General features: G+C 42.3%; 3 protein-coding genes across 3 annotated transcripts; 2 read left to right on the forward strand and 1 right to left on the reverse strand.

Annotated features, from left to right (window-relative positions):
- Positions 1 to 5386: 5386 nt before the first annotated feature.
- On the forward strand, positions 5387 to 12459 carry LOC146574029 (trypsin-like). The gene is made up of 6 exons (XM_085275531.1): positions 5387 to 5511; positions 6434 to 6502; positions 7143 to 7293; positions 7487 to 7628; positions 11286 to 11543; positions 11845 to 12459. Exons 2-6 carry the CDS (start codon positions 6439 to 6441, stop codon positions 11992 to 11994), a joined length of 765 nt encoding a protein of 254 aa, XP_085131657.1. The 5' UTR covers positions 5387 to 5511; positions 6434 to 6438; the 3' UTR covers positions 11995 to 12459.
- Positions 12460 to 12663: 204 nt separating this feature from the next.
- cdab (cytidine deaminase b) lies at positions 12664 to 15025 on the forward strand. The gene is made up of 4 exons (XM_085273583.1): positions 12664 to 12919; positions 13738 to 13849; positions 14268 to 14325; positions 14565 to 15025. Exons 1-4 carry the CDS (start codon positions 12733 to 12735, stop codon positions 14703 to 14705), a joined length of 498 nt encoding a protein of 165 aa, XP_085129709.1. The 5' UTR covers positions 12664 to 12732; the 3' UTR covers positions 14706 to 15025.
- Positions 15019 to 26331, reverse strand: LOC146574031 (dnaJ homolog subfamily C member 16-like). The gene is made up of 15 exons (XM_085273582.1): positions 25764 to 26331; positions 25512 to 25578; positions 25228 to 25373; positions 24726 to 24901; positions 19963 to 20147; positions 19718 to 19822; positions 19223 to 19381; positions 19004 to 19134; positions 18605 to 18782; positions 18062 to 18244; positions 17853 to 17929; positions 17508 to 17588; positions 17270 to 17365; positions 16535 to 16705; positions 15019 to 16412 (listed from the first exon to the last, which is right to left on the reverse strand). Exons 1-15 carry the CDS (start codon positions 25949 to 25951, stop codon positions 15932 to 15934), a joined length of 2424 nt encoding a protein of 807 aa, XP_085129708.1. The 5' UTR covers positions 25952 to 26331; the 3' UTR covers positions 15019 to 15931.
- Between the last annotated feature and the right edge of the window lie 183 nt (positions 26332 to 26514).

The raw sequence follows: 26514 nt of genomic DNA on the forward strand, positions 1-26514 counted from the left end.
AACCAACACTGTAGCATTGATTGAGGAGGAAAAAGAGGCGAGAGAGCAACAAAGTTCACATTCAAAACGTATCTCCTATCACAACTCTTCCTTCTGACCCTCCTGACTTGTCGAAAGGCCTTACATTGTTACTATGGCAACACTGTGGTGAGCAGGTTCATCTATACTGTATCAGGGTGCTCTGTCTGTGTCATCATCCAGGCTTATCCCTGTTGAAATGTTTCAATAGTCTCTCTCTCTGTGAGTAAGAGTGTGTGTGTGTGTGTGTGTGTGTGTGTGTGTGTGTGTGTGTGTGTGTGTAGACTCGTAGCAAAGCCAAGACAACGCAGAGGTATTCTACGCACAAGTGTTTCTCTGTGTGAGTCATCATCCATCACTGAATCCGTGTCAGCAATGATAATAACATATTATCATCAGCCCGATGATGATCATCACCACCCTTCTGGCAAGTCAGCATCGTCCACAGCATGGAGGGAAGAATCTCGCCTGACCTCCTCTTGTCCCACATTTACAGTAAGCTGAATAATTGATGCTTCGCCTAGCAGAATAGGAGAGGGAGAGCTTTGTGTGGCCTCCAACTGTCAGGTGTTTCCTGGGCCAACACTAACCCGCCTTCATACAGTAATTTTCTTTCTCCCTTTCATAAATTGCTACAAAGCACATAATTCAAGTAAATGGTATGGAACTATTGTAATACAATGGTAATATAAATGCATTGTTAAGAGGTCAGTTCAACTAATGAGATAAAACCACTGACTGTATACAAAAGATGGACAAAGCCACCCTCATACCACACAGTTACTTAGTTTTAAAGCCTTGAATAGCTTTATGGTTCTTCCCACCTCCATAATTTGGAGCCAGTGACTGTGCTTAAATGAGAGGACAGAGTGTTAAGTTACCACACGTTACCTATCAGTTGATTTAATTAAAAAAGCATCAACGTCACAAACACAGTAAAGAGGTCCAGTTCAGCTCACTCAATGAAGCCTAGCAGACAGCTACCAAATACAGCTCCTTGTTGGGCCTCGGCTAACGTCAACTTTAAGCTTGTACAGGTGTTATGAAAGAGTAAATTAGCTCGTTCGTCATATAATTAGACATACATTTCATTCCCACTGGTTGTGTTTATCAGTTTTACAAAAAATTCAACCAATGATCAGTTTTATATTGGGGCGTATTTCTTTTTCGTTAATAGAAAAAATCAGGGAATTGGTAGAAAATGTTTTGTTATAACCTTTTTCCCCCCAGTGTCTGATTTGCTAAATGTCAACTCTTTAAATTAAAACCAGGACATATGTTTTTGCATCATTATTTGTTTAAAATAATTATTAAAACATGAGAAATGTGTTTTTAAAACTATTTGATTCATTCATATGCTTTAAATTGCACTGTAAAAAAATGCGTGAAAAAGCAAAAAATGTTCTGGAAATTTTCTCCCAGTACATTTGACACTTTTTGTGACATTTTCCATAAATGATAAAAGTGTAAAATTGAATGTTTATACATAACAAACATCGAAAGATTTCATTTCCTTCATCTGAGGTGATTTTAAATTCAGTGTGGTAAGTTTCTTCCTCTCTAATTCAGTATTTCTCTAATGTCATTGTTGGTACAAATGCTGTTATATTCTTGGATACTTGTTTTATATATTAGTGTTTCAACAGTTTAGAGAAAATTTGTTTTAATTTATTTAAACATGAGTCCATTGTCATAGTTCATTATTATTATTAGTAGTAGTAGTAGCAGTGTTTATATTGTACAATATGAAAAAAGTGTTCTTACATAGTAATTACATAAAATCATGCAATTCACATGATATTTTTAGAAGTAATGGAACTAACCACTCTTATATTCTCTAGGTACAGTATATATTACACTGAGTATATAAATACACTTTTCTACCAGATTAACCATGTGCAATACTTGTATGAACAAAGCAATGATGTGATGGCTCGTTTTGATATGATTGAGTGGTTTGAAAGGATGGGTTCCTACTGAAGTTTGTGTCATTTGATCCATGACAATTACATTTGGAAAACTGCAAAGTGCTCCGTTCTCTTTTCATTGCTATTACAGCGTTACAACTGCAGTATTACATATAGTTATATATAGATAGTTTTTTTTTATCTTTTGGGAAGATAAGGTTATCCTCTACTGAGAAGCTGAAGAGAGAAAGGCTTCATATTTATAAAAACACCTACCTTTATCTTAAATACAGGATTCTCTTTTTCTCCTAATCCGTCCTGTCAACTGTGTGATTTTTGTGTCATAAATCTTTTAAATGTTGGCAGACATGCAATGAAAATTTCTAGAGAGGAGTCTTACATAAGGATGATTAGTAATTCCAAATTCAATGTAGTGTGGATTTATGGTGAAAAAAATATTTACCCTTGATGATATCAGCACACAGAAATCCATCAGACTTCATATTTTTAAATCAGATAGACATAAGACCTCAATGTGAAGCCTTTTTTTCAAGCATGTATAATCTTATCTGACTTCTATGACACGATTTGAGGGCATAGTACAGTTGTAAAACAACAACAACAACAACACTGAATTTGAATTGTTTGAAATTCAGTCTTAACTCTGACAGTTAATGGATCCATGGATTTCGCTGTGTAAGCGAGTTGAATATTTAGAGAAAAGTAACACTGGTCTTTTGGTTTTAGTTGATATGAAGTTTAAATTTAAAATCAATCAGTTATGGAAATAAAAGACAGGCTGTAAACAATTTTTATTTATGAAGCTGAACCTTTTAATGTGGAAGTCCGTGACAATTAACTACAGACGTTGTATGGGACCGACTCACTTTGGGAAACAGCCTCAAGTTGCCATTAAAGAAGCTCACCTTTCTCAGTACTTGAGCTTACTGATCATCACTTGTGCCTGGCAGTGTAGGCGAATTAGGTATTATTTTCACAAATATCTTTTTGCCATGTAAATTTATGCAGATGCTCCTCTTTAAGCTATCCATACTGTGCATGTACTTTTGCCAAAGTCATCTGTCCTGCTCTGTCGCAAACACACACAAAGAAACCCTGTTTGTCGCATCGGCTTTGCACCTGAGGGAGAGCTGAGCATGCTATCGCCTTTCACCCTCACAGTTACAATGACACCTTGGGGAGTGAAGACTATATGGAGGTTATGGCCTGCAAACGAAATGCTCCAACGTGTGGGAACTCAGAATGGAAAAAACCCTTCTGGGAACCTAAATGAGAATGACACCTGGGAAGAGAAAACTCAGGGAGGAGAGGAGAGGAAGGATACAGTGTATACCTGCTCGAGCAGGCTAATCAACACAGGCAGGCTGTGGCACTGATTTCTCAGCTATGACAGTGAACATTTCTACAACACTAAAAAACATTACCCATAAGCTGTTACGATGTTTTCAAGACAACATTTGAATCAATTGTTCAAAGGATGTTTGAAGGATGATGACGAAAATGAAAAAGTTTGTTTTTAATTATAAAACATTTGCAAAATGTTAGCGCGCTGTGAAAAAGTAATTGCCCCCTTCTTAATTTCTTCTTTTTTCAGATATTTGTCACACTTACGTGTTTCAGCTCATCAAACAACCATTAAATCACAAATTAACTGCACCCAGGCCTAGTTACTGCCAGACCTGTTGGATCAAGAAATCACTTAAACAGAGCCTGTCTGATAAAGTGAAGCAGGGTAAAAGATCTCAAAAAGAAAGTCATCACGCCACGATCAACAGAAAGTCAGGAACAAATGATAAACAAATTCATTGCCATCTATAAGCATGGAAAAAGCTTTGGGACTCTAGTGAATCACGGTGAGATCCGTTATCCACAAATGGCTAACCCTAAGCCGACCAGAATCCTGAAAGAGAATGTCCGACCATTGGTTCATGCCCCGAATGCACCAGCAACACACCACCAAGTCCAAACCCCCCCAAAATGAAACAAAAAGTAAAATGAAAAACTGTACGTTTATCCTGGAACAAAAAAAAAATATTATGCAAATAAGAGTGGGCTAAAATTCCTCCACATTGATGTGAGAGAGTCATTCTCAGTTATCGCAAATGCTTCATTCCAGTTTTTGCTGCTAAAGGTGGCACAAGTAGTGGTTTTTAATTTAGGGGGCAATTACTTTCACACAGGGTCATGTGGGTTTGGATATCTTTTTTTCCCCTTTAATAAATGAAATAATCTAAAATATGTTTTGTATTTACTGCGGTTATGTTTGTCTAATATTAAAATTTAAGATTTGCCAACAAAAACAGAACAGCCTGCAGTTTTTTACAGATGTGGTGTGGGGGAGCTGTTAAGGTAAGAAATTGTTCTTTTTAAGCTCGTCTGCTTGTCCATCCATAAACCCCTTTGGTAAACTTTAGTGACTATACTCACTGCATGCTTTATTTTCCCAGGTAATAAACTTTGCCATACTAGGACTGCACTGTAGTGGTGCTGTTACTTCACAGCAAAAAGGTTCTGGAAACCTGGTGGATACCTGGAGTTTGCATGTTCTCACTGTTCTCCACTACTTTGGCTTCCTCCCACATTCCAAAGACATGCATGTTCGCTTAATCTGTTAATCGCTTAATCTGATAATCTGTCAAAATTAAAACACTGTACGAATGTATGGCTAAAAGAGTGGTCAGTAGAAAAGGTTCTCCTCCAAGTACTCTGGCTTCCTCCCACAGACATCGATGTTAGGTTAATTCATTAGAAACTGGCCATATGTGCAAACACTTGACAATTACATAAGCTTACATAAGAGTCAGACTTGTTATTAAAAACATTTTGAGAATGTTGGGTCCTAATGGTTGAAAATGTGACACGTTTTAAAAGGTTTACCACCAAAACTTTTACATTTTCCTTTTTTAAGAAAACACCAGAAGAACAGTTTAGAGCAAACACTGAATCATATCGCTCTGCAAGTGTTTTAGAACAAAAAGATGACGATGGTGTCTTTTTATGTGGACCTGTGTGTGCAGGGGGAAGCAGACGGAAATGCTCTCACGCTCATCTCAGTTTAACGCAATTTCTGAGAATACGTTTTTCCTTGTCCAGGTAAAGAATAAATGCTGTTATATGTTCGGCCACATCTCAGGTTGATATCAGTCCTCATACTCGTGCTTTTGTCCTGCGCTCTCTAACACCACTGGATATACTAACAAGATGTCTGGTAGGTGTATTTTATCATCTCTCTGGCTTGTTGGGTTTCACCATTGCACAGCAATACTTTGTCTCCACCACTAGACAATAGGCTGAAGCTGTGAGAACAAAGGCCCCAGAAAGAAAGGTGTAATGAAAGACAAGGCTGGGGATGTCTTTTTTTTTCTTGTACTAGGTCAGACTCTCCTTTCTGTGTGTGAGAGAGAGACATTTAGATAAATGGTGTATCATGGAGGGGAATAATGAGAGTGGCAGGTATGAACACAATATAAAAGAGGCCCAAGTTCTCAGACTTGTCTCGGTGTGAGAGGATTGTGTTAGAGCGTGTGTCCCAGGCTGTGCGGATTTATACTCGACTCCCAATAAGGTGAGGAAGCCTTGCTTATATAGTATTGCTCATTAGCAGCGCGGGTGTGGAATTAATGGCAGTGTACCAGCTGATTGTGTAATAAGAAAGTAAAGCTTAATCTGGATTTTCTTTATTTTTAATTAAAAGTTCAAATGACTCCATTTAAATGTAGAACTTGGACAAACTTTATGAATGACTTCTGTGTTAATGCCCATAACTTCACCGCACCATTGTATTCATAAAATTCTAACTTTGCAGGAGTTCATATTGCCACAGATGACATGTGTTGAGACTAGATTTCCCTTTGTGAGGTTTTGAGTACCTTGGCAGCTTTTTGTACGTGTGTGTTGTGTGTTTGTGTAGCGATTTTGTGTATTGATACTGTCACTACTATGCTACATAGATCACAAAACTCTGAGATAAAAGTTCTAAGATGTGATGAATAGTTAGTAAATGATGCTGGTAGTAAGAGTGCTAATGCAGCCTGTGTGAACAACTTTATTTGATGTATTGATACATATAATTTATTAGCTCTGGTATTTTTTTTAATTCGTGTGTGTGTGCGTGTGGAGTGGATACACTTACAATTTTAGGAACTTACAACAAATTGCGTTTATATGCGTTGGCATGTTTCTAATGTCTGCCTGTGCGTGGACTGATTTGGTCATTATGTTTGTGAAACCATCTTGCAACCTTGTTGTGTTTGGTTACAAATGATCACACACGTCACATGAGTTTCCTATTTAGGGATTTTGGTTTTGTGCAAAATAATACCAGAATTTTTCAATCAAACTGATGATTTTACCTCATTAGTCTGTGCAGATTATAATTGACAGCGTATGAGATTAAAATGTCTGTTTTTTCCACTCTACAAAACATCTTCATGTATTTGTGATCTGTGATACTGACCATTGATGCTTATTTTTTCTTCTTGCACCAGTTACTATGATGAACCCGGCTCAGTCCTGCCACCTCTTAATGGCCTTCCTGTTTGTTGCTAAACTAACAGGTGAGTCGATGACACTGACTACACAGTTACGCAATATCTGACTTCAGGTATAATCTGGTTTCCAAAAAGTTGGATGTTTTGCAAAATTCAAATAAAAGCTCAGTGGGAAATGTGGGAAGGAAATTTCAAAGTATACGATTCAAAGACCATCTTCTAGATGCTGAAACTGAGAATTATCATTCGATGCCAGCAACAAAAGCTAAGGTAGTTGCAATTAAAGATTAAAAACAAAAGAGGCAGTGGGACACTGTACAACAATTTGAATTATTCAGTAATATGAGCGGTATAAACATCTTTAATTCTGAGAGGCTGAGCCTTTCAGAATTAAAGATGCAAAGGAGTTCACCTTTCTGTGAAAAACTGTACAAGTAAACGACTACAATTTAGGTTTAATGTCTTCTCAACATAAAAAATTCTTACAGTACATTATATGATTAAAAAAATACAAAAACAATGCAAAATCCATATTAAATGGCCACAATTGTCAGGCAGTCTGACAGCACTGCATTGAAACAGGTCTGATTTTGCTCATGGACACTGGAGAAAGCCACTGTCTGTGAACATGGAGGGTCACTGCAAAGAAAATACCCCTATATGTATAGAAAATTTTGACATAATCCTTTGTCTCTGTGTATCTTAGGTGCATATGGGAACAGAATAATTGGGGGTACACTGGTAAACCCTTACACCATCAAATATCAAGCCTCCCTCTTGTACAGCAACTCCCATTTCTGTGGAGGCACCCTCATCCACCCGCAATGGGTGGTGTCTGCTGCCCACTGCTGGAGGGCGTAAGTTACTGCAGCTGTACATCAGGAGCACAGACACTGATCAAAACCTTGCATTCATATGTTAATACAGAGCACATCAATGTTTTGTGCTATCATTATAATTATTAATACATTTATTCCTTTTTAAATATTTGGACAACTTTTGTGTGTCTTTGATCAGCTGAACAATTATTCATGTCTTCCCCTCTTGTAGGAGTCACACGATTAAAGTGGTCCTGAGTCAGCACAGTCTCACCCAGTGGAATGGATTGGAGCAGATATTCAACGTCTCCTTGATCGTTAAAAACTCACAGTACAGCTACTGGATGCTTGACAATGATATCATGCTGCTTAAGGTAAGGGACAGCCATGACTAAGACCTCATGATTTATTGTTACTGTTTCTAGACATTTACCTTGGGATGGGAGGTACAGATAAGTGGCACACCCAGGTTGTAGTGTGCAAACAGAGCAGGATGCTTAAAGATGTTTAAATAGTTAAGAATATTTAGAATAATTAGAAAAGTACAGATTTTCTATTGTACCCGTGCATTAAAAAGTAGACATGTAACTTCCAATAAGTTAGTGCATATAAACTGAGAAAAGTAGTTATAACAGTGGTAGTTGTTCAGTTGATTAGTGCAAGTTACAGCGCTGATGTAAACATCTATGTTTGTTGGGAGCAGTTTTGATTGTACAGCTGCAGGGAGGAAGGACCTGCGGAAACGCTCCTTCATGCATCTAGGATGCAACAGTCTGCCACTGTAGTAGCTCTGCAGTTCAGCAACATTTACATGCATGGGGTGGGAGACTCTGTCCATCAGAAAGGTTATTTTGGCCAGAGTCCTGTCTCCCACCACCTGCACTGGATCTAGGGTGGATCCCAGAACAGAGCTGGCCTTCCTGATGAGTTTATCCAACCTCTTTCTCTCAGCTGTCGATAAACTGCTGCTCCAGCATACAACACTGTAAAAAATGATGTATTCCACCACAGAGTCATAAAAGGTCTTTAAAAGCGCTCCCTGGACTCCAAATGACCTGAGCCGCCTGAGCAGGTAGAGTCTGCTCTGACCCTTCCTGTAAAGAGCATCAGTGTTGTGGCTCAAGTCCAGTTTATTATTCAGGTGAACACCCAGGTACCTATACGAGTCCACTATCTCGATGTCCACTCCCTGGATGTTCACCGGTGTCAGTGTGGTGGGTCTGCGTCTCCGGAAGTCCACCACCAACTGCTTGGTTTTCCCGGCATTGATCAGCAGGTGGTTCTGCTGACACCAGTCCAGAGTTCACTGTCTGTACTCTGAGTCGTCCTCACCTATGATGAGGCCGACTATGGCAGAGTCGTCAGAGAACTTCTGTAGGTGGCAGCTTGGGGAGTTGATGGAGAAGTCTGCAGTGTAGAGGGTGAAGAGGAATGGTGCCAGCACAGTTCCCTGTGGGGCCCCCGTACTGCAGACCAGTGTATCAGAGACACAGCCCTGTGTCCTCACATACTGTGGCGTTCTGTGAGGTAGTCCAGTATCCACTGGGACATGTGGTGGTCCACTCCTGATAGCTCCAGCTTGTCCCTCAGAAGTCGTGTCTGGATGGTGTTGAAAGCACTGGAGAAATCAAAGAACATGATCCTCACAGTGCTTCCAGGCTTCTCCAGGTGAGTCAGAGCTCGGTGCAGGAGGTAGATGATGGCATCCTCCACCCCAATGCCAGGCTGGTAAGCAAACTGCAGCGGATCCAATGAAGACCTCACCAGGGGGCGCAGATGGTTTAGAGACAACCTCTCGAGGGTCTTCATCAGATGTGATGTCAGGGCTACTGGCCTATAGCTGCTGAGGTTGTTGGGATGGGAGTTCTTTGGTACCGGTACCACACAGGAGGTCTTCCACAGCTGTGGTACTTTGCCCAGCAACAGGCTCAGGTTGAACAGATAACCTAGGATGCCACACAGTTCATCTGCACAGCACCTCCGGACCCTGGAGCTGATGCCATCTGGACCTGCAGCCTTCCGCACCTTGATCTTGCGAAGCTCGTTCCTCATTTGAAGTGCTGAGATAGATAGAGTGGATTTTGGGGGAGGGGTGGTGTATGTTGGAGTCCACAGAAGCCTGGGGTGAGTGTGATGGCTGGGAGGTGTGAGATGAAAGACAGGCAGTCACTGAAGATGAGGGAGATTGCAGCAGGGGGGACTATGCTGGGGGAGGTGTGGGTGGTTGATCAAACCTATTAAAATATTTGTTTAGGTCACCCACCCCAAATCTCCTGCAGCCTGGGGGGTTGGTTTTTGTCCTGAGCTTGTCTTCAGGCTGCTCCAAACCCCTCTGATGTTGTACTGTTGCAGCTGCTCTTCTGTCTTCCTGCTGTAGTTTTCCTTCCCTTCCCTTATCTTCCATTCTAGATAATAGATAGAAGAAAAGTCTTTAAGCTGGTAAACAAAATGACCTATGTAGTTTATTTAGTATTACATCTGTCCTTTATAGAGGATTGTGTAATTGTGTTGCTGAGCTCTATTAATAATTTCCTGACTGATGATGAATCCCTCATTGAGCCAACAATAAAATGTTTTCCAGCAGTCGCGGAAAGTCGATTCTGTTCGTCTGGACATAGCATTTCCCGAGGCAGAAACCTTTTGTCACTCATCCAAGTGACTTCTTCAATCTCAGCTGACTGCAGGTTTGATGACCGAAACTAGCCCCATTGAATAACAACGGACCAGGAGGTCACGATCTTTAATATTCACCCTCTTACAACGCTGTGAGTGCTGTCATTCCTCAACTCTCTGTGAATAGTATCCATGGACATTTATCAATGGTCATGACAATTTGCATATTAATGATCATGAAACTGACCTCACAGCCTGTTGTGCTAGTTTCGATAATTATAGGAATGTACTGTTTATAAGTTTGGGGAAACCTGCAGTCAGCTGAGACTGAAGAAGTCACTTGGATACGTGACGAAACGTTTCTCTCACTGAAAATCCTACAGAACAGAATCTACTTTGTGGGATTTCCTTACCTGGATGATTGAGTATGCAAGTGTGTCAAACGGCATAAACTATTATGTGGCAACAAAACCCATAATAGTCATTAAACCTTATGTTTTAACTTTGCCACTTTGCTTCAGTTCGTTGAACTTTGTGGGCATTCCCTCTGCACAGCTCTCTTAAGGTCTTGCCATAACATTTCAGTCAGGCTAAGGTCTGAACTTTGACTGGCCAATCGATTCTTTTCATTTTCAGCCACTCTGTTGTATATGTTACTGCCCTTGGGATCATTGTCCTGGTACATAAGCCAGTGACTCTAGAATACTTTGCTATACAGAGGAGTTCATGGTCGTTGTGCTGTCTTTGATTTTTGCAACACGTGGTGCTGTGAAATTATGGCCAAACATCTTCATTGTTGCAGGAAGTCTTGTTGTTTCCTCAGAGTCTATTTTGCAAACTTAAGTCATATGTATGACTTGGGTTGGGTATAAACAAGTATAGCTTGTTTGTCATGAACTTTAACATTTAACATGCTCACTGAGGCCTAGAGAGTCTAAAATGTAATGCTCCAGACATGCCTGCAACTTATCCTCTTAATTGCTATGGAAGCAGTGAGGGTGTACTCAGTTTTTACCAGAGAACTCTTTCCTTTTCACATTACTGTACCTCGCACTATGATTCCTTTAAGTTTTACCGAGTTTCAGTAAACGTTTCCACAAAGTTCATTTTAGTATCTAACATTGTTGGGATTCTATACCCACTATACCCTCTGTCTCCAAATCTATAAAACAGTAGTTATTAGCTAATAAAATGTGTTGTCATAATCTGAAGTTTTCACTAACTGTGATTTTATAATAATTGTGTTAACATGCTTTTGCATCTTTTTCTGAATCATTCTCTCAACCTGGCAGGGACTGCAGAAGAAAACTAGCTTTTATGGCTAAATATGGCACTGTTAAATGATAGACTGAACGTTATATTATGTATGCTATGTAGACAATGTTGACTGACAGAAGGATTTGTTTTTTGTGGGTCAGCTGGACCGTCCAGCTATCATCAATGACATGGTCGAGCCAGCCTCGTTGCCAGACCCTAACTCTCTGCCACTGGAAAACCTGAATCTTTGCACAGTTAGTGGTTGGGGTGTTACCTGGATGTACAGCCAGAGTTTATCCCCCGAACTGAGGTCAGTGGAGGTGGAATTGTTCACCAGCTGCTGGAATTACTACCCCTTCAGGATCACAAACAACATGATCTGTGCTGGCTCTAGGAGTGGCGGGAGAGACTCCTGTCAGGTAACATATGTAAATACAAAAATTAAATACAAAAGAATGATACAAGACTTGGAAATGGACACTTCAGTTTGTCTATTTTACACTGATGACTTTGCATTTGTTTTTGCTTTTTAATGGAGTAATGCGGTAAACTTTAAATTGCCAAACAGCAGCAACAATGTCCCACTAACAAAAGCAATATCACTTCTAATGGTTGCTGGACTTTGCATATTTTGTATTTCCTTTAAAAATAAACAAATAAAATTTGTCCTATCAGGTAACAAACACCCTGAAATCTTTTTTTTTTCTTTTCCTTTTTCAGGGTGATTCTGGAGGACCTCTTATTTGTAACGGTAAATTTGAAGGCATTGTATCTTGGGGCATTGGCTGTGCGATTTCATACTACCCTGGTGTCTACACCAAGGTCAGAAACTACATTGGATGGATGAATCAGGTTATTGAGAACAGCTAATAACAATCCTTACCACTAGCTAACAGAAAATTCTACCTTGATTAAAAAAAAGAAGAAGAAAAAGAAACAAACTTGAATGGCTCCTGAAGGACCAAAAATGCTATGTTTATCTTTTATATAATTGTTTTTATATAATCACAGATATATTTGTTAAAGCTAAATTACCTGGAACCTACACCTGACTGACTTTTATTCCCACTGACTGAATATCACCGTTATGATACAAACTGAACCAGGTTTTACAATTCATTCTGCTAAAAACACTTTTTTATGTTACAGTTATATTACAGTGTTATACAGAAATGAAAACATTGTCATAGATTTTGGATAACGTCTGTTTCAGGAATTGTTTTTGCTCCTTGAAACCTTCTATTGTCCACTGACTATAAACATATGGACCTTAAATAAACATTTTCTGAGAATAACCTGTGTTTTTTTCGGTCATTAAACTAAAACTAAAACTAAAACTCACTACGAAACTTCCTCAGAATCCGGTCAGGCAGGTGAGTCACACTTAAGTCAGAGTCTTGCCCAAACCCCGGTTTCATGTCACATCTGCACAAAAGTCACAAAGGGACAACACCTCCCTTTCTTTATGACAGCATGCTGACATTCTGGTGAGTGATTGGCTGCTTGTGCCCTCTCCCCTTTCCCTCGGTCCCATTCACATTTAAAGCTGAGCTGCAACAGGCTCACACACCAACTTTAAAAGAAATCTTAGAAAATACAACCGTAATCATGGCAGGAACCCAGTCCAACAGTGAGGTGATGCATATTGAGGATCGTGACATTAAACATGTTTCCAAAGAGACAGTTGCAAAACTGATTCAGCTCTCCCACGAGGCGAAGGAGCAAACCTACTGTCCTTACAGCAAATTCAGAGTCGGGGCTGCGCTGCTCACCCTTGACAACAGTGTGCATACAGGTAAGTCTCATGTGAAACTTGTTGTTTAGTAGATGCATGTATATCATATGAAGCTTTAAGGTAATGGTTTTAGGTTTGGGGTGAACACAAAAGCAAGTTATTGGCTACTATTTACTGAATGAATGCTGTTGCACCAAAACACAAAAGTAACTTTTAGCATAATTGTACCCTGAAAAGTATATAGTGAAAGACGGGAAGACGTGAGCTAAATTATTATGCTGTTTGTATCTGAGTCAAGTCAATTCTTGCTTCTTTATGGTGCAAGATCTCCACACACGAGCGAGAAATGACAAAACCTCCCAGCTCTTACCTTTGTTTTTGTTTTATCCAAATGAAATGCACAAGAAATTACACATTAGTTTGTTCTGAGTTGTCTTGATCCGCTGTGTTAATGATTACCTGACAGTTCAAATGTCTGGACTTGGTGCGGAAAGCTCAGATAAAGGTTTATTATTTATCGTGTGGCTCTACATCCTCAGCTTTTTATAATTCCACATGACTGAGTTAAATCACATTTCTGAGAAGGAACACATCTTAGCGTTCCCGCGAGCTAAGGGAGCCCTTCGGTTATCACTTGCTTCAACGGCACTGTGTGCACCGAGAGGGATGTCAGACCACTGTCTACAGTAAAGCAAAGACACAAAAGTCAGGTCAGTGTCACTGGACTGTACAAACCTTGGCAAGTGTCCCTCAGTGGGAATATCTGGGGAGGGTAAAAGGCTGGTAAACAGCTGTGAATGTTTTTTACCATGTGAAGAACCCCGTTTATTGCTCATGTTGCCAAAAACAATCCCTTTCTATTCTTGTGTCTTCGGCAGGTTGTAATGTGGAGAATGCCTGTTACAATCTGGGAATGTGTGCTGAGAGGAACGTTATTGCAAAGGCAGTGTCAGAAGGGCACCGACGTTTCAAGGCCATTGCAATTGCCAGGTAAGGAGCACGTATAATTAACACACACACAGTAATCTGGAAAGTTCTCCATTTCCACAGATGCAGGCATCCTTCCTGCTGTTGCAAAGTCTGAGACTATGACTCACTCCACATTGCATGTCTTTGTGCACGTCGCTAAACCTTAAGAAACACAGACAGACTACCAATGTTATTTCTTAAACCAGGTTAAGACTTTTTTTGTCTGTATATTGTTTGTTAGGGAAGAGTTAAGGCTGTAGGATACTTCTCCTTAGCAGTCACAAATCTTGAAAAAGCTGGAGAAGTGATACTATAACTAAGTATGTGAAATTCTGCCGTGAATCCTAATATTAAATAGAAGCCATGAGTTTTTCTTTCTACATTTCATATAAGTAAACAACTATTTGCCAATTCAAAACTCTTCTTCTCCTTTCCTCAGTGACATGAGTGACCAGTTCATTTCCCCATGTGGAGGCTGCAGGCAGTTCATGAGAGAGGTATTAACTCTGCTCATTTTGGTTTGGAACAGATTTGTTTAAAGGGGACCTTTAATCTCCAGTCAGTGATTGTATACAGTACACAGTGACAAGCTCACACGTCACTCTAGCCAATATTTATCCTGTTTGTGGCCTGTGTAACACATTAGAAGGTGCTAGTTTGTCATTAAACAAACATTTCAGTGTGAAACACTTGACTATCCTGTAAGACTCCAGCCCTTTGCTTTCCCCGTTTACAGTTTGGATCAAACTGGGATGTATACTTGTCAAAGCCTGATGGCTCGTATATGAAGATGACTGTGGAAGAGCTTCTGCCAGTTTCCTTTGGCCTCGAAGACCTAACCAAGAAGAAAGTGTCTTACATTCCTAATAACAACTGAGCCAGTCTTCTAGTACGAAAACACACGAGTGTCCGTGACACGCAGCGTACTTCAAGCACATGCTGATCATGCATTGATGTAATGTAGTAGAAGTTATATTTATGGTCAATATTTGTTCTTGTATTATTTGTTGAAATGTAAACAATGTCAAATATTTAAGTGTACTCTAAATACCAAGTGATGCTAAAAATATACTGTGGAAACAATGCATCTGACTCAATTAGTCAACCATTTGCCCGCTTGTATATGATGAGTACTGTGTAGATACATAAACAATGTGTGTCGGTTAAAAGAAGCACAAACAACAGAGATATCAAGGTCAAACATATTTGCACACTTTAATAAATAAACCGTTTTAAAAAGGAATTTAGTTACACTTCATTTTATACAGTTAGAATGACTTCCAAAAGACATAGAAGAATACAATTATTATTTGTTGAGCAGCAAATTATTCTATTACAGAGACAAGGGTGAGTTTTATGATGTGATTTTAGGTCTACTTATTCCATGCATTAACATCTGCTGTGGTTAAAGGGCCAAGTATTAAAATGGACAAATATACGGTTTGATTTATTGTTCCTGTTGATTGGAGGTAACAAACAAAACAGGTAAATCAGCCTCAAGCAGGTTAATCAATATGCATATCACCCTGTTATTGGGTGTTCTGAGGCTGTGTAAGTTCTGTTTGTCTGAAAGCGATGTCAGCTATGAATAGCAAACTAAAGTACAAAATCAAATTCAATTGAAGGATCCTGCAATCCCACAGAGACAAATCATCTGTAACAGTGCAACAATTTCAGTTTGCATGCCATCATTAGCCTGCTCCCAAAGAAAGCCTCTGAAGTGTCAGATTTTTCCATCAGTGGGACATAACGTTAAAAGATCAAACTCTAGGGAGGTGTTAACAGTGGATGGAAAGTTCAGAGGTTCAATGTGGTTTTAAAGTCCTTGAGCAGACAGAAATAAACGCACATCTCCCATGCTGCATGAGTTTAACCTCATGAATGTAGATAAACATTTTTGCACTCACAGCTAGCTAGAGCTAACGTCTGAGCCGTAATGCATTGTGTGGATGTAAACACGTTAACAAAACAATTAAGAACGCGCATTCTGCTGTTGTAAAACACTGGGTTTCAACAGTTCAGTGGCAAACTACATCTGCAAAATAGAGCTTTTAAAAAAAACAACAACAAACAAACCTGAAAACTAATTTTCTTAATTCAGCTTCAGCCCTCTGCAGTGTCGTCAAAAAGCGTGGGCCATGCTGGGACACGTATCCTGGGCAGGGTCCCTTCCATTAGCCTCTCCATCCACAGTCCCAGCCTGTCAAGCTTATGGTGGACTTCTATGCTAGTGGCCCTGCTGGAGCCTCTCCTGGAGCTGGATCCATCCTCCCTGGAACGGGATCGCGACCGGGAGTGTGAGCTAGACCTTGACTTGGAACGGGACTTCCTCCTGCTGTCTGAGGAGAATGAGGTATCAGAAGATGAATCGCTGCCATCGTCCCCTGTGAACACGGGTCTAAAGAGGCAGAAATATTTCTTGTGGCCATTCAGGGCCAGGACATAGCCCATGTAGTTGGAAGACTCCTCCTCGTCATCTGAATGGCTCTGGCTCTGCGCACCATCATGATCCAAGCGAAGGAGTGATGACATCCAGTGGCGATGCTTATCGGCGTTGAGGAAGGAGAAGTGGAGGGTCTCAGACCTGCAGATAGGCAGCAAAGAGATTTAGGATTTAGGATAGCCATTGGAGGATATTAGCAGGCCAGATCAATAGTATAGCAGATACCACTTTAGACTCATGAAAAGTAAAACCTCCACACTTACCCAGAGAAAGAGAAAACCTCCTTGGCAAATTTCCGGAGCAAAGCACTCTTGGAAGAATTGGTGAGCACCAGCAGGACATTGATGTGGCCAGGCCTCAGCTTGACAAGGTTGCTGGTGTATGTAATGCCTGTTAGCTCTGTCACCTCCACAAAGTCCTTTTTTGGAGGACGGCTACACAAACCAAAGAGGAAAAACTAATGAAATATGCTTTTGTAGTTCATGTCCATATACAGTACAGTGCAAAGGTTTTGAGTCATTATTCATTTCTTTATATTTTGCTTCCAAAGAGCCAAATGTTTTTGTGAGTTTCAAAGTTAGTCTTGAGCAGTAGCTCTCCAGGCTTTCTCGGAGGTCTTTCAAAGTTTTTCTTTGCACACTGCCTTCTTTTGCAATCCTTTTTAGTGCAGTTTCATGTTTCTCCTTGTTTGTTTGTTTGTTTGTTTTTGTTTTTTTACACCACTTCAAAGTGACCTAAGAATCCTTCAAGCATAAAAAAAGTATCTAACAAAAATGACCCATACCTGCACTCTCTTTTGACAAAGGTTTTTGGTGTATTGGACTGAGAAACTATTAACGCACAAACATTATTCTATTAGGTCACATGGAATCATCCATGATCCTGCCTGCTAGATAAAAACCTACAAAATTTCAAAATATGCTTTCAAAAGCATTATTTCCAATTAGAGTCGCTCATGGAAGGTATGAGAGTGGCTCTTATACTTGTCATTACATTACCTGAAGGTACTTGCTCTGCTCGATGCATCATCCTCAGTTCGTGTTTGCTCCTTTGGCTTTGGTTTTGGTTTTTGGGGTTTGCTCTCACCCGGCTCACTGAAAATATACCAAAGAAAGAAAATCATCAGTCTTTTGAGATCATGATATTTTCCCAGAGTTTGACTCAGCTCAACATCTGCAAGCACCTGCCAACCAGTCAAGTTTCAGTGTGCATGTCTGCCAACAGGGTCTACCTCACCTGAACGCCTGGATGATGACGGTGCCAAAAACAATGAAGAGAGCTGAGAAGATCAAGGACAGAATAGGCATCATCTCTCGCCTTGCAGGAAAAAAATGAAGTAAAAAAAGGAGTTTCAGCTAATTTTGTCTCTACATGTTGATACACTTTAGAGGAGCAGCGTTACAGCTGTAATTAAAGACAGAACGTAAGAACATACAGAGCCACCTCAATGTTCATATTCATTCTGATACAGAATGATTCACCTACTTAATCATTTCAAAAATATCAGGAAAAACAAACATTGTTTGACTGTCTCTTTCTTACAGTGAACTCAGCAGATTCCCTGGATCAGTATTGTCTTACCAATTTGAGTAGAGAAGGTCATCGTATATTTGAAGCATGTAATCATAAGCAGCATTCATCCACCGAATGATAAAAATCTGATAAGGGAAAAATAAGGACATTAATGCAAAAATATAATTCAATGAAGTTCACCCTCAGATGAATGTGTGAATGCCCATGCAGACCCAGCCTGGCAGGCTCTCGACTAAAGCATCTACGCTGGCACTTACGGGGGCCATCTCGTTGTTGAGTTCTGGTAAGGTGGCGTCTGAAGTCAGATAGGTGGGGTCCTTCTGAAGGAGCTCCAGCTGTTCATGAAGGTGGTACTTGTCTTCCTCGCTGCCATTCCAGCCACCGCTCACGGAGCGGTACAGGACTTTACCAGTCTGGCTCCGCCTCTCGAGAATCACCACCTGTCAGTGTTTAGGAGCACTGTGACTGTAATTTGAGGCGCTGCACCATCTTTAGTCTGCACATATCGGTAATGTGACACATCGTATCAGAGAGATCTTCCATTGCAAGTTGTTCTGGGTATATGAAGGTGGTTTGCCAAAAAGTGCAGGATGTCCTTGAGGTTTTGTTTTTTTTGTAGCAATAACAGACAGAAAAGTGATGATTGTTACAAAGCAGTGATTCCCAAAGCGTTGGCCGGGGTGGGCCGCAGTAATAACAGCCACTAAAAAAGATTTTCTGGTTTTTAAGCGGGCTGCAGAACTCTTGACTTTGGGGATTGCTTTTGTAAAGTATGGACTGTGTGTGTTTTGACCACTGACCTGAGCAGAGTGTGCTCCCTGATTTTGGAGCAATGCCTGGCAGAGAGGCTGCTGCTGACGCTGGTAGACATATGCAAACCGTAGCACATCTTTGCTGTTGGCTGAGGCGAAGTCCAGGAAGGCCTTATTGGCTGCGAGATAGGCTGGGTCATCGCCTGTGATCAGCAGCACACAGTACCTGCAACCCACTCACAATCAGCTCCCCAGCCACCGCAGTCAAATGTAGCTACACAACCTTTGCATTACCATCATGACAACTGTCCAACTATTCTGCTTCTTACAGTTATAAAAAAAATTATTTTTCTTCTAACAGTCTTGGCTCAGTTTACAAAAGGTCAATCTAAGTAGGATCATAAGTGCAGGACTATTGACTACTAATCTGTTCACAAAATGTCTTACTTCCTCCGCCGGTGGAACTGCTTGACAGGACATAGCTCATCAAAAAGCTGCTGGCTGACCAGTCGTGGCACCTGCAGGAACTTGTTGTTTGAGACAAACTCGTTCATCATCTGTCGCTTCATCCCTCTGGCCTGATAAAAAACAAAGATCCTTCTATGTAAAGTTTAAATCGATTACCATAAGGAACCGGCTTTAAGCTGCAGCATATTCCTGGTGTACCTGGATGATGTCAACAGGCTTCACCGTGTCTTCCTTAAAGAGCAGCATGGTGGGAGCATATGTGTTTATGTTGAACTGCAGCAGGAGCCTGGTGCTGCTTGTGCCACTCTGGTCCACAAAGCCGAAACGCACATAATCTCTGAAGGCGAATGCTGTCAACTGTGGGGTCGAATGGAAAGATTAGAGCCTGAAAGGGTGCTCAAGACAAAAATGACGCTGCTTTTGTATTAGTTTTTGATTGTTAACCATCTAAGGTGAAAATAAATTAGCTAAAATTCTGTGCGGTATATAAATATAAAATTAATCTATTTGGAAAAAGGAACAATTTTAAGTGGAAGAGCTGCAAAAACAGAGACCTCTGCACTTGCTGTTGGGAGTCTATTTATGTGCCGTCATGCATTTTTGTTTTTTATAAGCAGGGGATGAGGCAGGCTGAACAACTCATTCTGTAATGAGTGATCTATTTGCTTGGAGCTGGATGTGTTCTTCTCCTACCTTGTAGAGCAGGGGAACAATGGGGACCTGATCAAACAACAGAACTCTGGGTTTATTTTCCACATGCCAGTTTTCAAGAAATGCCATGTAGTTATCGTCAGTGATCTACAAAAACAACAGAAATTAGCTGAAAAATATACTTCCTGCAACTTTATTAGCCATGATGACTAATCTATAAACACAGAAGAAAAACTGATGATGGCACACACATGCAGTAGCAGCACAATTGTGTCAGTTTTAGTTACCTTCATCACCAGTTTCTGGGGCAGCAAATCTTCAACAAACTGTCGCAGGAACTCCCGCACCACTGCCTGATGGAAGAAGGTCACTTTTCCGTTCACCACCCCGATGATGGAGGGAGCACGGTAAGCTCCCAGCTGCTTGGCCAAAGCCCGATCAAAGCCCAGGTCTACAATACCGATGCCTACACCTGGAGTAAAAATAACAACAGATTACAGTTGGACCTGGCATACTAGAGTAAAACAAATCCTCTGCCTCAGCAAGTTAAAAAGAAATAAATAAATCCTAAACAGTATTGGCAGATTTGTTATCATCCAATAATTTTACATGGTGAGTTAATGTCATTGAATGAAACCTTTTTTTTTCACTTACAACAAGCTGATGGCAAATTGCTCTGTATTCAAATATATCTATGGCTAAATCTGTTTATAATAATAAAGGATGCAAGTGATGTGAGTAAATCTTATTTCAGCTCTTTCCCCTTGGACACCTGGTAGTGCTAACCCTCGTTTCTCTTTTCTGAACTGAGTTTCAGGTTTCTGTCATATTTCGGCCTGCTTCCAGAAAAAAAATGACTGTGTGTGCATAAGAGGTTTAGCGAAGGAGGTCTATACAGCTTACTGGGGCTAGTCTTGGAACAAATATTCCAATGATCTTTACTTATATACACCGGAGAGGATTTTAAATGTCGTCTTTACGAGGTAAAGCGTTAAGATTGATTTTCACTTTCACTAAACAACTACTGTGAAGCTCAGGAATAAGAGACTCTTAAAGCGTCTAAGAAGAACTACTATTCCCCTAGTTTAAGTCATAAAATGACCTGAACAGCACAGTACTTAATACCGCTTTAGCATCAGAAGCTACACTAATTACCGAACCCGTCCAGACTCAAGCACCACTGTTAAGTTTGCAAATAATACAATCACGAGTAGCCTCCTAAATGACGCACACAGGGAAAAGGTTCAAATTATAATAGTATGGTGTGTGAACACAAAGACCAAAGAGATCATTGTAGACATCTGGGCTACAAAATAAACCACACATGCACCTCAAAAAAATCTATACATTAATGAAAGAAGCCATGGAGATAGTCCCCAACTTCAGGTTTCTGAAGCTGGGATTTCTTGGGATGGCAAAACCTCAGCAGTTGTAGGTGAGTCACAACAGCTGTTTGACAGACAAATAAAGGACCCTCCACACACCTTAGACGCTATTTATTATGCTCGCCCCATGAGGCAGGCACCTTCAGAGCTATGCTTCTTCTGTATCTCACGTACAGTCATGTTTTCATCCTTCAGATAGACATATTTATATGGGTACATGACTTATTTTATCAACATTTTAGAACTTGCATAATCATTTTGCACTCTGTCCAGTACTATCCATCCATCCATCTTCATCCGCTTTGTCCGGGGCCGGGTCGCGGGGGCAGCAGCCTAAGCAAAGAGGCCCAGACCTCCCTCTCCCCAGCCACCTCCTCCAGCTTATCCGGGGGAATACCAAGGCGTTCCCAGGCCAGCCGAGAGATATAATCTCTCCAGCGTGTCCTGGGTCTGCCCCGGGGCCTCCTCCCGGTGGGACATGCCTGGAACACCTCACCCAGGAGGCGCCCAGGGGGCATCCTTGTCAGATGCCCGAACCACCTCAGCTGGCTCCTTTCGATGTGGAGCAGCAGCTGCTCTACTCTGAGCCCCTCCTGGATGGCCGAACTTCTCACCCTAAGGGAGAGGCCAGCCACCCTTCGGAGGAAGCTCATTTCTGCCGCTTGTATCCGCGATCTCGTTCTTTCGGTCACTACCCACAGCTCGTGGCCATAGGTGAGGGTAGGGACGTAGATCGACCGGTAAATTGAGAGCTTCGCTTTTACACTCAGCTCCCTCTTCACCACGACGGACCGGTGCAGCGTCCGCATTACTGCAGCTGCAGCCCCAATCCGTCTGTCGATCTCCGGCTCCCTTCTCCCATCACTCGCGAACAAGACCCCGAGATACTTGAACTCCTCCACTTGTGGCAGGAACTCATCCCCGACCCGGAGTGGGCACTCCACCCTTTTCCGGCTGAGAACCATGGCCTCAGATTTGGAGGTGCTGATCCTCATTCCCGCTGCTTCACACTCGGCTGCGAACCGTTCCAGTGCGAGCTGGAGGCCTTCACCCGATGAAGCCAACAGAACCACATCATCCGCAAAAATCAGAGATGAGATTCTGAGGCCACCAAAGCGAAAGCCCTCCGCCACTTGGCTGCGCCTAGAAATCCTGTCCATAAAAATTATGAACAGAACCGGAGACAAAGGGCAGCCCTGGCGAAGCCCATCACCCACCGGGAACGAGTCCGACTTATTGCCGGCAATGCGAACCAAGCTCTTGCAACGGTTGTATAGGGATCGAATGGCCCGTAGCAATGGGCCAGACACCCCATATTCCCGCAACACCTCCCACAGGACACCCCGAGGGACACGGTCGAATGCCTTCTCCAAGTCCACAAAACACATGTAGACTGGTTGGGCAAACTCCCATGCACCCTCAAGTATCCTGGAGAGGATAAAGAGCTGGTCCAGTGTTCCGCGACCAGGACGAAAACCGCATTGTTCCTCCTGTATCCGAGGTTCGACTAACGGACGAACTCTCCTTTCCAGCACCCTGGCATAGACTTTCCCAGGGAGGCTGAGGAGTGTGATCCCCCTGTAGTTGGAACACACCCTCCGGTCCCCTTTCTTAAAGATGGGGACCACCACCCCGGTCTGCCAGTCCACAGGTACTGCCCCTGATCTCCACGCAACATTGCAGAGGCGTGTCAACCAGGACAGCCCTACAATGTCCAGAGCCTTCAGGAACTCGGGGCGGACCTCATCAACACCAGGGGCTCTGCCACCAAGGAGTTGTTTAACTGCCTCAGTGACCTTGCCCCCGGAAATTGGCGGGTCATTCCCCTCATCCCCAGACTCTGCTTCCTCCTCGGAAGACGTGTCAGTGGGATTAAGGAGGTCCTCGAAGTATTCCTTCCACCGCCTGACAATTTTCTCAGTCGACGTCAGCAGCGCTCCGCCAGCACTATACACAGTGCAGGTAGAGCACCGCTTTCCCCTCCTGAGACGTCTGACGGTTTGCCAGAATCTCTTCGAGGCAGTCCGAAAGTCTTTTTCCATGGCCTCTCCGAACTCCTCCCACACCCGAGTTTTTGCTTCAGCCACTGCCCGAGCCGCATTCCGCTTGGCCTGTCGATACCTGTCGGCTGCCTCCGGAGTCCCACAGGCTAACCAAGCCCGATAGGACTCCTTCTTCAGCCTGGTGGCTCCCTTCACCTCTGGTGTCCACCATTTGGTTCGGGGATTACCACCACGGCAGGCACCCACCACCTTGCGGCCGCAGCTCAATGCAGCAGCTTCGGCAATGGAGACTCTGAACATGGTCCATTCGGACTCAATGTCCCCAGTCTCCCTCGGAATGCTGTCGAAGCTCTGCCGGAGGTGTGCGTTGAAGATCTCGCGGACTGGGGCCTCTGCTAGACGTTCCCAGCACACCCTCACTACGCGTTTAGGTGCACCAGGTCTGTCCAGCGTCCTCCCCCGCCACCTGATCCAACTCACCACCAGGTGGTGATCAGTTGACAGCTCAGCCCCTCTCTTTACCCGAGTGTCCAGAACATATGGTCGCAGGTCTGCTGATACGATTACAAAATCGATCATCGACCTACGGCCTAGAGCGTCCTGGTGCCACGTGCACTTATGGACACTCTTATGTTCGAACAGGGTGTTCGTTATGGCCAAACTGTGGTTAGCACAGAAGTCCAATAACAGAGCACCGCTCGGGTTCAGATCAGGGAGGCCGTTCCTCCCAATCACGCCCCTCCAGGTCTCGCTGTCGTTACCCACGTGAGCATTGAAGTCTCCCAGCAGGACAACAGAGTCTCCAGGTGGAGCACCCTCCAGCACCCCCCCCAGGGACTCTAAGAAGGCTGGATACTCTGAACTGCCACTCGGCGCATAAGCGCAGATGACAGTCAGGACCCGTTCCCCGACCCTAAGGCGCAGGGAACAAACCCTCTCGTCCACCGGGAAAAACCCCAACGTACCGGCAGCAAGCCGAGGGGATATTAGGATACCCACCCCAGCCCGCCGCCTCTCACCAGGGGCAACTCCAGACTGAGACAGAGTCCAGCCCCTCTCCAGGAGACTGTCCAGTACTATAAAACTGCTAACGCGCCCTCACTCTTGCTGTTCTTTTTAGCTTTGTTAGTGCAGAATTTTTAATCATTTGTACTTCTTACATTTTACTTGTTTTCTTTTTTATTTCTGTCACCATCTAAATGTTACGTGCCACGGGAGATTAGTATCGCTGTAATTTTGTTATGTTTGCATAGTGACAATAAAGGCCTTGAATCTTGAAGCAAAGCAAGAGACTTTTGTTAAACAGTTGTAACATCCACCTTGTGAAATTCTATGTAAATCCCAGTTGTTCTCACAGGTGACATCAGCTCGGTGCAAGAGGGTTGCATACACAGCAAGACGGCTGATACAGACTAACTGTGCTTCTAATAAGCCAAACTCTCAGCTATTCACAATCATTATATAGAGTTGAGTTCTCTTGTTTCACTCTTTGCTTCAAGAAACCAAGAACAACAAATAAACCATAATGAATAATTAAAGAAGTGCAAGGCTCTCAGTAAAGCATCTCAACACTGTTGCCCTAATGGGCAGTTGTGCAGACATTAATCTTGTGAGCTGATGCCTTTATCCCCAGATGGTGTTAGGACACACTGATATCCTTACCTAAAGGCTCCAGCTCCTGCACGGTCTCCTTCCACACTGGCTCGATATGGATGCATGCAAAGCACCACTCTGAGGTCACTTTTATTAGGTATGGCCTCTTGTGGCTGTCTGGAAGGACTTCGTTGTTAAACTGTGCAAGGCGAAGCATGTACTTGCTGTCTGAAAAGTCTCTGTTCCTGGAGAAAAGCAGGGAAAAACATGAAGTGTTTTAAGATCTAACCTCAAAGATGCTAACAGTACACAGCTTGAGTGTAAACTGCAACTGTAACTTTCATTTGTTTGCTTGGGTTGAATTAGTGTTCATGAGACAGAGAAGCTTCTCCAAAAAAAGAAAGAACAAGAATAACAGGATCAAGTCTAAATATGTGTAAAAGGCAAAATTGATGTATTCAGTGTATGAACTGATGTGTGATGTATGTAAGGAATCTGCTTATATATATATATTTTTGTTTGGTTTGCAAACACAAAGAGGAGCCCAGATTACACTGACAGCAGAGGGTACCTGGGGAAATGGAAAAAGGACTCATCAAAGTAAAAGCTGCTGTGAAAGCTGCGGAAACCATGATGCTGTGACTGGCCAAAGTGCTGGTTTTCATCCTTCTGCCCAAACCGGTCAAAGTTGGACCTTCGCTCCTCATTAGATAGAATCTGTGTGCAAAACAGGAAACGGGAAACGATAAGGCTCTGACAGTAATGTCTGCAATATGGGGACGAGACTATGATAAAGAAAGTGAAAGTGAATTAAATGAACTATGTTAAAATGCCTAATGATCCCTTTTCACCCACCTCGTAAGACTTAGAAATCCTGATGAACATGTCCTCAGCATTAGGGTCCTTATTTTTATCTGGGTGCCTACAAAAGGGTGACATTACGGATTACCAGCAGATTCAAAGAGGGTTACATTTAAGGTTCTGAAACAGGCCTACACAGTGATGGGTTAAGCAAATACTAACAGCAGTTCATGCCAAATGTGAAATGCTGACTGTCAGCTAAGATATGATGGGCTGACATTAGGGGCCCGGTTGTCAGTCACTCACCATTCTCTGGCAAGCCTCTTGTATGCCCTTTTGATTTCGGCTTGACTGGCACTCCTGCTGACACCCAGGGTGTAATAGGGGTCATATTCAGAGGCTGTTTTCACCAGCTCTGCGCTCAAAATTAGCATAAAGATGGCGAGAAAAGCTGCACATTTCCCAGACTGTCGGCTGGTCCTCCAAACCCTCATGATCTGTCTGTCTCTGTCCTTGACCAACAGTAACGTCAGTTATCTACCGTACTGTCCAGATGAGTAACGCTACAAAGCTCTCCAGCAACAGACGGGCTTACATGATCACACATGCCGAACTCTTTGACTGCTATGCATAACCACACACAACATTGTAGTATTTCACTAAGACGAAGCCATTATTTCCAGGAACTGATGGACATTAGCACAGTCGGTATCATGCCGGCGATGAAAACCAGCTTCCGGTTGAAACTTTCAAAGTAAATGAAAATTAGGCTAACTAAAGGAACAATAACTGAAAAAAAAAAAGTATAATTCAAGAAAAATCCATAATTAATTACAAAGAAATAATAAAAACCACACGAGAGCTAATAAAGGCATTGTCGAAAGACTGATCAACTTATGATAAGATGACTGCCGATGATAGATTTTTATTTAAATAGCTTAGTGCAGACCTCACTTGTCTCAGTTAAGGCCAGAGTTCATGATTCAACAATAAGAAAGAGACTGGGCAAAAATGGCATGGCCTAGTTAAAGCCCTCACATAAATCCTTTTGAGATGT

Source organism: Mchenga conophoros, linkage group LG5 (genome assembly GCF_057382185.1).
Source record: "Mchenga conophoros isolate Kocher_MC1m ecotype Shallow Benthic linkage group LG5, M_conophoros_male_GT1.1, whole genome shotgun sequence".
Taxonomy (NCBI): domain Eukaryota; kingdom Metazoa; phylum Chordata; class Actinopteri; order Cichliformes; family Cichlidae; genus Mchenga; species Mchenga conophoros.

Bases quoted from the DNA above. Each gene is read 5' to 3' on its own strand.
- LOC146574029 (XM_085275531.1), top strand. From the start codon at position 6,439: ATGATGAACCCGGCTCAGTCCTGCCACCTCTTAATGGCCTTCCTGTTT. The intron at 7,294-7,486 runs GTAAGTTACTGC...CCCCTCTTGTAG, and splicing joins GCTGCCCACTGCTGGAGGGC to GAGTCACACGATTAAAGTGG. The intron at 11,544-11,844 runs GTAACATATGTA...TTCCTTTTTCAG, and splicing joins GCGGGAGAGACTCCTGTCAG to GGTGATTCTGGAGGACCTCT.
- cdab (XM_085273583.1), top strand. From the start codon at position 12,733: ATGGCAGGAACCCAGTCCAACAGTGAGGTGATGCATATTGAGGATCGT. The intron at 12,920-13,737 runs GTAAGTCTCATG...TGTCTTCGGCAG, and splicing joins TGACAACAGTGTGCATACAG to GTTGTAATGTGGAGAATGCC. The intron at 14,326-14,564 runs GTATTAACTCTG...CCCCGTTTACAG, and splicing joins GCAGGCAGTTCATGAGAGAG to TTTGGATCAAACTGGGATGT.
- LOC146574031 (XM_085273582.1), bottom strand. From the start codon at position 25,951: ATGAGGGTTTGGAGGACCAGCCGACAGTCTGGGAAATGTGCAGCTTTT. The intron at 19,823-19,962 runs GTAACTAAAACT...TTGTTTTTGTAG, and splicing joins CCCAGAAACTGGTGATGAAG to ATCACTGACGATAACTACAT. The intron at 17,589-17,852 runs GTAAGACAATAC...TTTTCCTGCAAG, and splicing joins GACCTTCTCTACTCAAATTG to GCGAGAGATGATGCCTATTC.